Below are 15,154 nucleotides of genomic sequence, written 5' to 3'. Positions count from 1 at the left end.
TTGTGTAATACAATTTTTTTTTTATTTCATTTTAAAAAGGGAAATATGGATCTGAGTGATATTTCGATAGTTCATTATTTTCGCAACATAACGGGTTAACAAGCTTTAATCCAGACTCATCTTTTAGCTTAATTGCCTGAGGTCAGGTTATTGAAGATATAAGAATTCAGGGGAGACACATTTGCCAGATAAAAAAGCACTATTAACCGCCGAATTCTCCTTCATTTCCCTATAAATTTATCAACCTTTCCTTCACTGTGCATCAAAGGGAGTAGTACACCAGACAATTGTTTGGCTGTAACTTACAAGACCACTGTTATACTGTTTGTAACAATGAATAGGCTCCAATTATAGCTGCTTGTTTATTGATCAACATTTGCGTTCTCTCATTATGTTCCTACACAGTAATGTTATTATTACTATTACTATTATCACAACTTCCATTTGCTTTTTAAATAAAGTCCTAGCAAGTAGCTGTATCAGTTGCTCATAGTTAAATACCTTGCAGTACCTGTCATAACCAAACGTGCATAACCAAGTGAAACTTTTAGGAAAGTCCTTCTTTGAGATGTTGTTCAGCTTACTCATCACATTTGCACCTTCTTCAGTCTTGGCGAACCATTAGAGATCCATTATTTATACACTTTGTCATTTTGTAATAGATCTGTATTGATAACACCAAGTTCTGTCACTCATGATGGTTTTTTTCCCACCAGACAAGAATTATCTCATTCTTAATTTCAATTATCATAGCAGGCATCCGCACATCATTTATGTTTTGGAAGTCAAGGAGTCTGGGACAAACACTGCACACATTTTTTTTCTACTTCATAACCTTCTGGAGAATGTCTTTAACACTTGATTTAGAGATGTTTAGTTTACTGCTGCAATGCAATTTGTGACAACAACCTTCACACCCTACGCCCCACATCCACTTCTTAATGCTGCCTGCTCACAACTGACTAGTCAAAATGCATGTCTGTTGTACACAATGTTTGTTCAAGCTGCCACCCTAGTTACTGCACTGTAATTGATTATACACCAGGAATAAAATTTGTCTCTGAATTTTTTAGACACATGGTTTATAATCAAAGTGAACACAGTGAAGTAAAACAGCAATATTCTATATGCCATTTTCACTAAGAATACTTCAGGCTTCTTTGTGCCTCATGAGAGGATGAAGTCTCAGGAATGCATCTTCCTTCATGTGTCTGAATCTTGTGCTTGCTGAGATCTGTCACTCTTTCTATTCACTTTCACAATGAGCATATTAGCATACATATCATTATCACCTATTAAACTATCATTAAAATAGAAGAAAAGAATTCCACTGAAGTCTTTGCTTCTTTACCAAACTCTAAAGGACCTAATTTATGGGAAATTATGTTACTATTTTTCAGTCTTTTGAACACCATTTGCTACATAACTTACACTCCTAAAGCAGCTAGCTTGTAGGAAATGCCTCATATTATAATGAGCAAATCAAGCCGTTAAGAATTATTATTTTACACTCCATAAAATGTAAGAATCATGGTCTTCAAGTACAGGAAGAAAGAGAGAGAGTTAGGATCAGTTGTGTTATGCAGAAGCTTGGAAGTAATGATGGATTGGGCTATAAAAAGAAATGGCCACATACAATCAACCAACAGTGAAACAAACGGCAGGCTTTGATTCATGGACAGTATGCTGAGAAAAATGCAGCTTTTTGCTAAAGAGTTTACTTATTAATCTTCATACTGCTTATAACAAAACGCTTATCTCATTTGGGATACATATCAGGTTGCACTGACATAGGACATCAAACACATATAGAGAAGACAAGCATGAGCTGTCACAGGCTCATCTGAATAAGAAATAACACACAAATACTTAAAAAAAGGACAAAAAAAGAAATAAAAACTGAACACCAACAAAGACCTGCTTATTAAGCTCCAACAACATTTTTTTTTTTTTTTTTTTTTTTTTTTTTGGAGGGAGTGGGGGGTGGGGGGGGGGAGGCAAGTGGGATAGGTTAACATTACATAACTAACAGCTACTAACATCCAGAAAACTGAAAATAAACAGTTGTTCTTCGTACAGTCCATTTGAAAGTGAAATGCGATGAACTAAACATTAAGAATAAAAGTATTCTCATATGCTAAGCACCTTTTTGTTGATTTGCAAACTACAGATGTGCATGTAGAACTCAAAAAGATTAGTCTGCTGCTGCAAGCAAATATTTATGTACCACACTAACATTTTAACTAATCCATTTGATGCTGGGATCCTTAATGAAGAGTGTCAGCCATCTGCTCCATGTGTTGACACACAGTATGGGATTTTATTGCACATTGAATTTTACCCATCAAGAAGTACACTTAAGTTATGAAAAGTTGATTGCAATGTGCTTTACAAAGAACATATAGATTTGAAAGTGGCAATTTCTTATGCTGTTATTTGTTGTAGATGAGTGAATTATTTGAGAAGTATGTGTTTGAATGATGGCACTAGCTAAAATTCATTATCGTGGAGCATGAAAATGTGTGTTAATCAGGTCACATTACTTCTGGTGGCATCTACCTCATAGCTGGTTCCTTAACAGTTTTCCGCACACACTTACAAGAATGCTAGGTCTGTCCTAAAGTTTTCAGTTAATTTTACAGATAAGAACAATAACACATTAATAGGGTGCGAGACATCAAGACTCAAACCTCGAACCCTCTTCTCTTTAATAGGCAATGTTCTTATGAAGTGGCACTTCCACGCACAAATAGCAAGTTGCAGTATACTTTCAATCTGCCAGTGCCCACCTCATACTTTCTGAACCTCTTGAAGGCTCTCCTGCATTCATTTTTGGTTTTCCTGTTTGGCTGCAGGGCTGAGTCTGGCCAGTCTGACTGGTTATCCTGCCTGTTTAGATTAGAATAAATAAAGCTTAGTTGATGTAGGTTATGGAGATTGAAAGAACTTTAGTCTCCCGCTCAATAAGCTATTACCATATGTTGTTAAATGCAGTGAAATTATAATGAGCCAGAGAGAGAGAGAATACAGTTGACTGTTTATCTGTAACCAAGCTGTTCAATGACATAATGTAAATGACAGTTCTCTAACAATAAAGACACAGATAAAACGTAAGTAAATTGCAAAACACAAAGAATAAACAAGTGCACCAGTGATGGCAAAACACAGCACTTCTGGTGGCTGGTGCAGGAACTGAATTGACAGCGCAAAATCAAACACTTGCATCACGACACATGTATCAAATACTCGCACACTGCACTGCACAGAACTGCACTGGTGGCCATTGCTGTCACTACTACAGCCCCCTTGACAGAAGTGGAAAGCCACCCAGGAAGCATGCTGGGAAGTGGATGGGTCGACCAGATCCCGTGGTTCATTGTTCTCTTAAAGCTGGTATCATGGCCGGTATTGGTACAGGAGATGGTGTTGCTGGACTAGGTGATGGCACAGGAGTTGCTTTGGCTGGGCCAGCTGCTGCGCAATGCTGTATCCATCGAGCATCAGTAGGTGGCGACTCAATCAAAATGTTATACCAACTTGATCCAATCTATTGTAACGGAAGTGTGGTTGCTCTTGACCAGGGTGTGATCACTGATTTTGATGACATGATGCAGCCTGGTGTACGGTGGTTGTAGGGCCATTTGACGCCATCAGTATGCAACATCACGTGTGTGCACATATCGAGGTCATTCTGAACAAACATGCCAATAGTTCTACGTCTGGATGGCTCGGGATATCACATCTTCTTGATGTCCTGTCTAAGGTGACCGATGAAGGTAGGTGGTTCTGTATCAGGCTGCGGAAACACAACTACAAATTCGCCAGGCAGTTGTAGCGACTCTCCAGACATCAGTTCTGCAGAGAAACCATAAAGATCGGGTTAGTACTCATTCCAAGGGGCAAGTAGAATGTTTGGTAGAGCTTCTGTCCACCAGGGTGATTCGAACAGTAATCTGTTGTAATGGGCAGAGGACAGCCAAAACATGATACTCAGTTTAGCATGAAGGCATGCTTCAAAGCTTCTGCAGACACATTGTCCATGGGCAGCTTCTGGCCAATGGTTGAATCATTGTCAGCAGGTACTATTGACCACTTGAGGGTGGTAGTGGTTCAACGATATCCATGTGCACATCACTCTACCGTGTGGTAGTGTCAGAGAAGTTGCTGATCAGCACATGTATGTGCCAGTTGACCTTGTACGCAACAAACGTCCAGTCACGGCAGTCTTTCTTCATGCCTGACCACACGAAGCAGTCTCTGATGAAGCATTGCGTAGATCACACACCTGGGTGACACGGGTTGTACAACAATTTGAAGGCGTTCGTCTAAAATCTTGCTCGTAAAAACAGTCATGATTTTGCTGTTGATGCCACTGAAATATAACTTGATGCCCGTGCCGGTAATGTTGACTAATTGTAAGTCTGACGACGAAGTTGTTTCCTGCAACAGCTCTTGCAGTTCCTGGTCGGTACGTTGTGCTGCTGCGAACTCTGCGTAGTCAATACTAGAGATAATACTGATACGGGAGAGACAGTCTGCTATCACATCCTCGATCCTGGATATGGGTTGGAAGTGTGATAAATATAAGCTGGTTAAGCTACAGGGGTGAACACTTTATGATGATCTGCCGAAATGCACACGTGAGCAGTCTGTGGTCGGTGAAGATTTTAAACTCCTGGGCTTCCAGTTGAGGTCGAAGCCATTTTATTGCCTCATACATCGCTAACAGTTCACGGTCATATGCACTCCACATCTATCGAGTTGTTGACAGTTCCCACGAGAAAATTGCTAGAGGCTGCCACGTGTCACTGTTGCGTTGCTGCGACATAGTGCCCACCACTGTCTGGCTCGCACCTACAACCAATGCCAACGGCACGCTTGGCTCAGTGTGTGCTATCGCTTGAGTTGCTTGTCTGAATGCAGCGGTCATGCGATCTGTCCAAGTTATTGCTGTCTCCCTTTGCATTTTGGTCCTGCGAGCACAGCCATTAACGGGTCCTGCGTGTGGTAGATGCCGACGAAACAAAAATTCACCATCCCTAGAATTCGTTGCAGCTCCTTAACTGGGGAAGGCCGGGGATCTTCAGAATGGCTTCCCCTTTTTCAGGTAGCGGTGTGGAGCTTGACGGCATAGTGAGGTGGCCAAGAAAATCGACTTCTGGCTCACCGAACATGCGCTTCGCTGTGTTCAACATTATGCCACGCTCATCCAACTGCTTGAAGATATCAATAAGATGCTGGCAATGTTGTTTTGATGAGGCAGAGAATACCAAGATGTCATGGAGGTAGGCGAGGCATAATGGTAGACCTTGCGACATGGAGTCGATAAATCTCTGCCATATTTGCGCATCATTCCTGAGGCCGAACGTCATGAAATTGCTCTCAAAGAAGCCGAATAGTGTAAAGACGCCATTTTCGGGATGTGTTCTTTGGCCACTGATATCTGTATGTATGCCTTGGCACAATCCACAACGCTGTCCAGCGAGCACCACTAAACGGTTAGTTGTAATAGCAGAGTAACAGCACTGGATAACGATCTGGCACTGTAGGGGCGTTAAATGCTCTATAATCACCGCAAGAGCGCCATGGACCATGGTTCTTTGGCACTAGATGCAGTGGTGAAGACCAAGGACTACTGGACTATCACACGATGCCCTCTCGAATCATGCTGTCGACTCCTGCCTTTGCAATTGCTAAAAGATCCGGGGCCAACCGTTATGGCCTACAAGATAAAAGGGGTGTTACGCATCACATCTTTAGGCATACCTGTCGTCTTGTCAGTGCCGGAAATCTAAAACCATTGGGGCTGCTTACTGTCGACGGTTTGATCAGCTTGGCAGACTTAGTGGTGGCCTGGCACCGAAATCCCGTGGCCATGAGTCTGGAAATGTGGTCAACTAGGGATGTGTTGGCGATGTCAAGCAATTGTGTCCCAAGAAGCCAGCCCAGATTATTGGCGCAGCGAAATTCCACACGATCACTCAACACATATTTTCGTCCGCATTATGACTTAGCGGATGACGTTTTTCCGCTTTTCCTGTAAGCGGTGTAAACCTTCTATACGACACTTCCTGAAACACCACACAGCTTCGCTACGTTGGAAGTATCCACCGTATGAGCACCAACAATCTGCCCCATTCGAATGCACAGACTTTCGACACAGCGTATTCATAAAAGTACACAGAACGCTATTCTGACCATGACTGACACTTGCGACGCATTGAGGACATTACACAAGTGCTGTTCGCCATCAAGTAAAACAGTGCAGCTTGCAGACTTTGCTTATCTTTACGCCTGCATTTCTCGCTGTGTTTCCACAGTTTTCTTCACCCTCTGTAAATGCGACTAAAAGAACATGGAAATGAAGTCCATGCTTCTTGGCAGAGCGTAGAGGAATGATGCGGGAGACCTGCACCGTCGTACTAGGCAAGGTCCTTAATGGAGGTGGTTTGCTGTTGCCTTCCTCCGACCGTAATGCGGATGAATGATGATGACACAACAACATCCAATCATCTGGGAACAGGTGAAAATCCCTGACCCCGCCGGGAATCGAACCCAGGATCCCGTACTCGGGAAGTGAGAACGCTACCGAGAGACCACGAGCTGCGGACTAAAAGAACATACGTAGTTAATTTTTCTTAGACAGCAAATTCACGTTGTAAAAGACAGTGACACTTCGTGTTTTTCAGCGTTAAAAATGAAATTATGCAATGAAGCAGCAAAAAGAAGAATTAACTGATGTAAAAGAAAAGATGTGAAGTGATAGGAATATTTATTTATTCTTCATAATAACAGCCTGTTATCTGAAAAGCTAAAATAGGTCATGCAAAACACGTTTCCTCGAATGGCAATTAATCATGTATTAATTATTTATTTCTGATAATTAAAAATATGAATATGCATATATATAAAAAACTACTTCTACTACTACAAAACTACGTTAAACCTTTAACTAATTACCCAGCTACTAACTTACTGCCAAAAGTACAGAATTTATTCTCTGTTTGTACATTTAAGTTGTAGATGGTTGTCCCCTGTCCCCGCTACTGGATCCGCCCTCATACTACCCCGGTCAACAGCCACAGTCTATTGCACTCCTTGGGCGTCGGCCAGCACGTCAGCAGCGTCTCCACCCATCACTGTTACTTCTTCAAGTCCATTCTTCCATGAACACCTGCACCAACGCAATGCAGACTATTGGGACAGTATTTCACTCGGGGGTCGCCGACCTCTGTTATCTTCTACCCATCTGCAGAGAGCCTGAGTGGCAGCATGATGACTTCTGGTTGAATGCCTCGTGAAGTCAACCTTGGCCTTTCTGGATACTGCAGCTGCAGTATCGTTCACAGTGCGATCCAGTATCGTTAATACCTGACGTTCATTACTCGCCGCATCTTCATAGAGCGTGCAGTCCCACGATGTGTATTCTGGTGTGTCCACACTGCCGCAGGCGCAGGTATCATTTATCTGTCTTCTGATTTTGTATAGATACGAGGCATAAGGGCCATGGCCAGTCAAGTAATGTATCAGCCCACTCGATGGGTTAAAGAATCTCATTTTTAATGTCTCCCTGATGTTAGGGAGAAATTCGTATGTTCCCCTGCCTGTGCACGAGTTGTCCAATTCATTTTGCCACAGTTGTAATATTCCATCTTTTATTGCCTTTTTCGAATTGGTCTCTCATTTCCAAGCACTCTTCATGCTTCCATTTGATTGCCTTTCTTTAACCAGTAAATGGCTCCCCTTTTCCTAATTTACTAGTCCAGTGAACATATTTCTAGAATTACTAACAAAGCATCATTCGGTGTAGTGCAGTAGGCGCCCGTTGGTTCTTCTTACTATTGAGGCAGGCTTCACTAATTGCAATCTATGAGCTCAAACGCTCGCACCATGAAACGTCCCCTTAGAAAAATTAATGAATTACTGTGCTAGTAAACCCCTTACGTTATTTGATTTTCAAACAGCTGAGCAAAACTGAACGTACTCAGACATTTCTCTCTTTACTTATTCTGATCATCACTAAACTGACACACAATATTTTTAGCGCAACGCAATCTGACTTTCAATAATCCCTACAGAAGAATGGCACTAGCTCACAATAACCTATAACTTTCATGAATCACTTACCTCACAAAAATCTTCGTTACTCGAACTACTGCAATACAGCGAGCGCCAATACTGCCAGCCAGCTAAATAAAAGATTCTAACTACTGAAGGCACTAACTACTGATAGGCATAGTTAGAAAATGAAAGATGTTGATAGAGAACAAATAATGTATTTACCTTAATAGTGTTCAAAGGTCATTATATATATATATCAGTTCATGACATCCAGTCTTACAAATTTACTGTCTCTGATGGACTCACGTCCAGATCATCCGCTCTCAAAACTCTGCCATCTCTCTCCCCACATCCACCCTGGCGGCTCACCTCCAACTGCGCAACGCTACGCGCTGTTAACATCCAACCGCCCAACACTACAATAGCGAATATTTCAACAATGCCAACCAGTCACAGACTGCACACAGCACAGTCAGTGATTTTCATACAGAGCGCTACGTGCCGTTAGCAATATAAAAACCTAAACAGCCTACTTACAACCATATCCTACGATTGATGCTAATGCAGATTGGTGGTATACTCTGATTGTCTTCAAGGGAAGCCGAAACTGCCTATTTGCAATGGTTATAATTTTATTAACCAGGTATGTACCTTTTTTGCCTGCATCCTCTATATGATGTGCGAAGTTACGACGTTCGTCGAGAAATACCCCTAGATACATATCTCTTTACTACACTTCTCCTAATCGTTACATCATTTAATTTTATTTTTGGGTTTCTTAGTTCCATAGTTCCATACAACTCTTCCTTAAAACGTTATTTAACATACGTGCAACCTTCGGACTTTTTCTTCTTGGACCCTGCTGCTCTGTTATAGCTTCTTGGCTCTTCTTGCTCCACGTCTTAATTTGTGCAGCGTCTCTGTCCAGATGCAAGGTACTCCTTTAGAATAACCTCTGCTGGCAGGTGTCCATGGCTCCATTACTCTATGTACAGCCACTGTCAGTTCTTGCGCTTTAACATCTACATTATCACCCAGCGATGGACTTTCTGGGCAGTAAAACACTCTTCTTAGTTCTTTCCAGTTAGTGTCCTTGATCTTATGCGCACATGTTCTGTGGCGTCTTGGATTTTCCTTCCAGAGATGGTATCGTGTATGATATTGTGGTCACTCGATGTCAATCCACTCGCAAACCTGCAACCTTTTACACGGCGCGCCTTTGCCGTATTTGACGTCGCCCCGACTCTGTAGGTTGGCGGATTGTGAGGTGCACTCAACACCTGTAGGCTGAGTTCCATAACGGCTTCTTCTAGTTCTCTTCCATGGTCATCAGTCAGGCGGCTATGCCACAATACTGACTTCGCATTTGCATCAAAGGAGTACACAACAGGCTCAGTTCGTCCCGGGTAACTAATATCCTTTAATCTTAGCAAATACTCGTCGATCAGATCACTAAACTGAAAATACAAGGAAACCAGGGTGCAGCTCTCCCTCCCGGTAACATTTCCACACAGATTACGTGTTCTGAACAGTATTGTGATATTTTTGTCACTGTTTTGGCCTGTTAAGTACTATTATTGCTACCAAAGGACGTTGCTATTGTGCGACTACTGGGCAGTTACTGGCATACTGGGGATATTTCCTGCCTTTGTATACTGTTCTTGGAGGCACAATACAACTTACTGCAACTCTTCTACGACTCTTCTAACCTCTTGCAATACGCTGACAATTCAGACAATTCTCACGGCATTAAGGTGTCCTACTTTATCTCCATTAGGGATTACGTATATATATTTGACAGTCTTGCCCTACTGGCCTGCAATCTAATGGTATATGACCATGCGTCATCACAAAGAGCTTCTACAACATACACTATGTGATCAAAAGTATCCGGACACCTGGATCAAAATGACTTAAAGTTCGTGACGCCCTCCATCGGTAATGCTGGATTTCAATATGGTGTTGGCCCACTCTTAGCGGTGATGACAGCTTCCACTCCCGCAGGCATACGTTCAATCAGGTGTTGGAAGGTTTCTTGAGGAATGGCAGCCCACTCTTCACGGAATGCTGTACACTGGAGAGATATCGATGTCGATCGTTAAGGCCTGGCACGAAGTCAGCGTTCCAAAACATCCCAAAGATATACTATAGGATTCAGGTCAGGACTCTGTGCAAGCTAGTCCATTACAGGGATGTTATTGTCGTGTAACAACTCCGCCACAGACCGTGCCCTATGAACAGATGCCCGATCGTGTTGAAAGATGCAATCGCCATCTCCGAATTACTCTTCAACAGTGGGAAGCTAGAAGGTGCTTAAAACATCAATGTAGGCCTGTGCTGTGATAGTGCCACGCAAAACAACAAGGAGTGCAAGCCCCCTCCATGAAAAACGCGACCACACCATAACACCACCGCGTCCGAATTTTCCTGCTGGCACTTCACACGCTGGCAGATGAAGTTCACTGGGCATTCGCCATACCCACACCGTGCCATCGGATCGCCATATTGTGAACCGTGATTCGTCACTCCACACAAGGTTTATCCACTGTTCCATCGTCCAATGTTTACGCTCATTACACCAAGCGAGGCGCTGTTTGGCATTTACTGGCATGATGTGTGGCTTATGAGCAGCCACTCAAGCATGAAATCCAAGTTTTCTCAAAAATGGTTCAAATGGCTCTGAGCACTATGGGACTCAACATCTTAGGTCATAAGTCCCCTAGAACTTAGAACTACTTAAACCTAACTAACCTAAGGACATCACACACACACCCATGCCCGAGGCAGGATTCGAACCTGCGACCGTAGCAGTCCCGCGGTTCCGGCCTGCAGCGCCAGAACCGCACGGCCACCGCGGCCGGCCAAATTTTCTCACCTCCCACCTAACTGTCATTGTACTTGCAGTGGATCCTGATGCAGTTTGTAATTCCTATGTGATGGTCTGAATAGATGTCTGCCTATTACATATTACGACCCTCTTCAACTGTCGGCAGTCTGGGTCAGTCAACAGCGGCAGTCTCGATCAGTCAACAGACGAGGTTGGCCTGTACGCTATTGTGCTGTACGTGTCATTTCACGTTTCCACTTCACTATCACATCGGAAACAGTGACCTAGGGATGTTTATGAGTGTGGAAATTTCGCGTGCGGACGTGTGACACAAGTGACACCCAACCACATGACCACGTTCGAAGTCCGTCCGAGTTCCGCGGAGTGCCCCAGTCTGCTCTCTCACGATGTCTAATGACTATTGAGGTCGCTGATATGGAGTACCTGGCAGCAGGTGGCAGCACTATGCACCTAATGCGAAAAACATATGTCTTTGGGGGTGTCCGGATACTTTTGATCACATAGGATATTTAAGGAGAATGATTCATTTCTTCTGGCAGAAGCCTGCTTCAGTATCTTCTCCAATTTTTCCACTTCTGTTGGCAGATTGTCCACTCTGTCTACAAAATCAGGTGTAGGAAAAGTAATATACTCCCTTTCTGGATGCTAATACCTTACTAGAAGTCTTAACGCTGTAATAAGCGTCATTGGCTCTTCCAGTCTGCTAAGTTACATAACGTTTCCCGTGCTTTCATAGATCTGACGCGGATCTGTTCCGGTCTGTGTTTTATGTGTGTGTGTGTGTGTGTGTGTGTGTGTGTGTGTGTGTGTATTCCTAAGGGACCAAATTGCTGAGGTCATCGGTCCCTAGACTTACACCCTACTTAAACTAACGTAAACTAACTTACGCTAAGAACAACACACACACACACCCATACCCGAGGGAGAATTCGAACCTCCGGTGGGAGGGGCCGTGCAATCCATCACATGGCGCATCAAACCGCGCAGCCACTCCGCGCGGCCTGTGTTTTATAGTTTATTTCTTTGTTGTAGGTGTTTGTTTCCTGTACGAACTGGCTCTGAGTCTTGAACTGTTTTTGTTGCAGATTCACATCCTGCATGGGTGAATCTTCTTTTACTTGTGTAGGCAGTGCAGTGCATTCCTCTGGATGTGTGCTGTCGCATTCTGCGTACAACTGCCCGGTTGTGCCACCAAATCCTGATCCCCTATATCATATGTCACTCCTACATCTGTATCTAATGTTGCTTCTCTGTTATACCCTGTAGTTCTGAATTTTCACCAAAAACTTCTTTCCAGCTTTTCCCCAGATGCATGATGCTCTAATTCGGTCTGAGTCGCACGTTCAGTTCTATGGTTCTTCCTGCTCACTTTTTGTTAGAAATTCAGTCGCTCTTTCGGCGTCCCTCCTTCTCGATAGTGATTTACGTTTCTTACCTATACAGCACTTGACGGCGTCATTAGAATCCTCACTGTTTGCTAGTGTTATGGGACGCCTACCCATGATCCGTTGTTAAAATCTGCCTTGTTAGGAGGGTTTGATAGTGTGACATTCGTCTCTCTTCCCTGTGCGTTTTTAAGAGGGTTCGAACTTTAATAGTGACAACTATTTATTTACAGCTCGTACAAAATAGATATGTGTTTCAAAGTTTTACTGACCTTCAAAGTGGTCACCAGCATTGTGTATAACCCGTTCCCAGCGATGTGGACGTCGTAGGATACTCTTAGCAGTGCCAGTTGTGTTGACAGTTCGAGCACCGCGGTCTTTTGCCCGACGAATTTGTAGCAGTTCTGAAGCGAATGCCGTGAAATGTTTCCTTCAGTTTAAAAATGGAGTTGAACTCACGAGGGTTTGAGTCAGGGGAGTGCAGTAGGTGGTATAGCACTTAGCAGCCCCATCAGTCAAACAAATCAGTAACAGCTTGCACTGTACGTGCTTGACCATTGGCCTGCAAAATGATGATCAGGCCCTGCAGAAAGTGTTATCACTTCTGTCTCTAAGCTGTTCATTTTTGGAACACAGCCTACGACCAGCTTAGAGACAGAAGTGATGACACTTTCTGCAGGACCTGACCGCCATTTTGCAGGACAATGCTCAAGCATGTACAGAGCAAGCTGTTACTAATTTCTTTGACTGATGGGGCTGCTAAGTGTTACACCACCTACTGCACTCCCCTGACTTAAGCCCTCGTAAGTTCAACTCAATTGCTAAACTGAAGGAAACATTTCACGGGATTCGCTTCAGAACTGCTACAAATTCGTCGGGCAATAGACGGCGCCGCTCGAACTGTCAACACAACTGACACTGCTAAGAGTATCCTACGGCTTCCACATCGCTGGCAACGGGTTGTACAAAATGCTGGTGACTGCTTTGAAGGTCAATAAAACTTTGAAACACTTATCTATTTTGTATGAGCCGTAAATAAATAGTTGCCACTATTAAAGTTCCAACCCTCGTATCCCTACATTTACGTGGCACACACACTATGATAGGAATACACAGAATAAGAAAAAACATGGAAAATGTTTGAAAATACTTGTCACTCACCAGAAGCGAATTCATCTCCAAAGATAACGGCTCTGGCCGCGCAGACCTTGAGCGTGTGCAGCAGGGACTGCTTCCTCAGATTGTGATTGATGAGAGCGGTGACGAGACCGATCCGCGCCATGCCCAGCCACAGTCCCACGTACTCCACGCAGTTACCCAGCATCAGCGCCACCACGTCCCCTTTGTGGTAACCCTCTGCCTCTAGTGCATTCGCCACCCTCAGACTATACTTATGCAGCTGAAAAATTCAAAAGTATATTTCACTGACTTGTAGCAAATGAATTTTATACTGTAAGTATGCTTTAGAATTCGGTTTACTTCCAGTACGAGCTTATTCGAACTACTGACAAGTTTGTACAAAATGGGATCTAAAAGTTTTCGATCCTATTCTGCACCATCGGCTATAAGGTAGTCTCTTTCGGAGAGAATGCAACGTTCCCAACACGTCCTCCGCAGTTAAAATGCATCCTGAAAGTCTTACTTGTTACAGTGTTTAGTAAGCTCTTTGATTCCTCCTTTGTATCAAGTCTTCGGCCCTTCAATTGGAACTTCGCCTTCGAGAAAGGGAACAAGAAACACGATGCTAACTCTGGTTACGGTTTTTACTCCAGAATACAATACATGAATAACGCTGGTCAAATATGGTCGTACATTATCATGTTGCAGCACCCAGTCGCTCTTAGGACATTATCGTGGATGTTTTCTCCTCATATCGTCCCTCAAACCTCTTATAACACCACAAAAGAGCCCTTAAAATTAAAATGGCTCTAAACACTATGGGACTTAACATCTGAGGTCATCAGTCCCCTAGACTTAGAACTACTTAAACCTAACTAACCTAAGGAGATCACACACATCAATGTCCGAATCAGCATTCGAACCTGCGACCGTAGCAGCAGCGCGGATCCGGACTGAAGCGCCTAGAACCGCTCATCCACAGCGGCCGGCAGAACCCTTCATTTGCCATAAGTCAACGAGGGGACGAACTCATAATAAACAATCCCGTGAATATGTACAAGTACAGATCAACATGGCCTTTTTTGCCGGAGGTGAATACGGACTCATCCATTGCTAAGATTTCTGCTTTTTCCTCACTAGTGACAGCCTCTGAAAGAAAGTTTCAATCGTCTTGAAGCTGTTGTTTAAGCTTCCTGTAGACTTCTACGCGATGTTGCTTCTGATAATCTTTAAGCAGTCTTGGCACAAACCTTTGCTGGTGTGATGCCGGTTGAGGGCTTACCGGACCGGTCGTCATCATCAGTAGATGTTTACTCGTTTCTGGACGCTTATACCAGTCAAAACTCTGAATCTGAACCTGGTAGTCCTGGGGCAAATACGCAAACTGGGATAACTTCCCCTTCCTACTTGCCTTACTCACAACTCACTCACCTCCATTCCCAACTCAACAATAAGACACTGTCTTACACCATTACCCCAGCCGCTCTTTTCCCACTTTTGTCAAAAAGCGAAATAAGTAAGAAAAACTGGAAAAAAAACGGACAAGTGTTAGGAAGACTCGCGCTCTGAAGATTCTGCACAAACTTAATTATGTATGCAGACAATTCAGCTACAGGTTTTGATGACTGACTTTGCGAGTGGCAAAATATGTTACGTAAATGGCTGGCCGTATCTTTTGATTGCACTGCTTCGAAGCTTAAACATTTTACACCGCCAAGGGACCGTAGACCTTAAATCTCGA

General features: G+C 43.5%; 1 protein-coding gene across 1 annotated transcript in view; it reads right to left on the bottom strand.

The window, feature by feature from the left end:
- The window catches only part of LOC124787747 (long-chain fatty acid transport protein 4-like), a 348,522-nt gene that overhangs the window by 102,761 nt on the left and 230,607 nt on the right, over window positions 1-15,154 (bottom strand). Inside the window, exon 3 of the mRNA XM_047254616.1 lies at window positions 13,456-13,693. Within this exon, the coding sequence (XP_047110572.1) occupies window positions 13,456-13,693 (238 nt within the window). The remainder of the gene's footprint in view (window positions 1-13,455; window positions 13,694-15,154) is intronic.

Source organism: Schistocerca piceifrons, chromosome 1, assembly GCF_021461385.2.
Source record: "Schistocerca piceifrons isolate TAMUIC-IGC-003096 chromosome 1, iqSchPice1.1, whole genome shotgun sequence".
In the NCBI taxonomy this organism is placed as follows: Eukaryota; Metazoa; Arthropoda; class Insecta; order Orthoptera; family Acrididae; genus Schistocerca; species Schistocerca piceifrons.
Note: the sequence above shows the minus strand (reverse complement) of the source record. Positions and strands in the feature narration are given on the sequence as shown.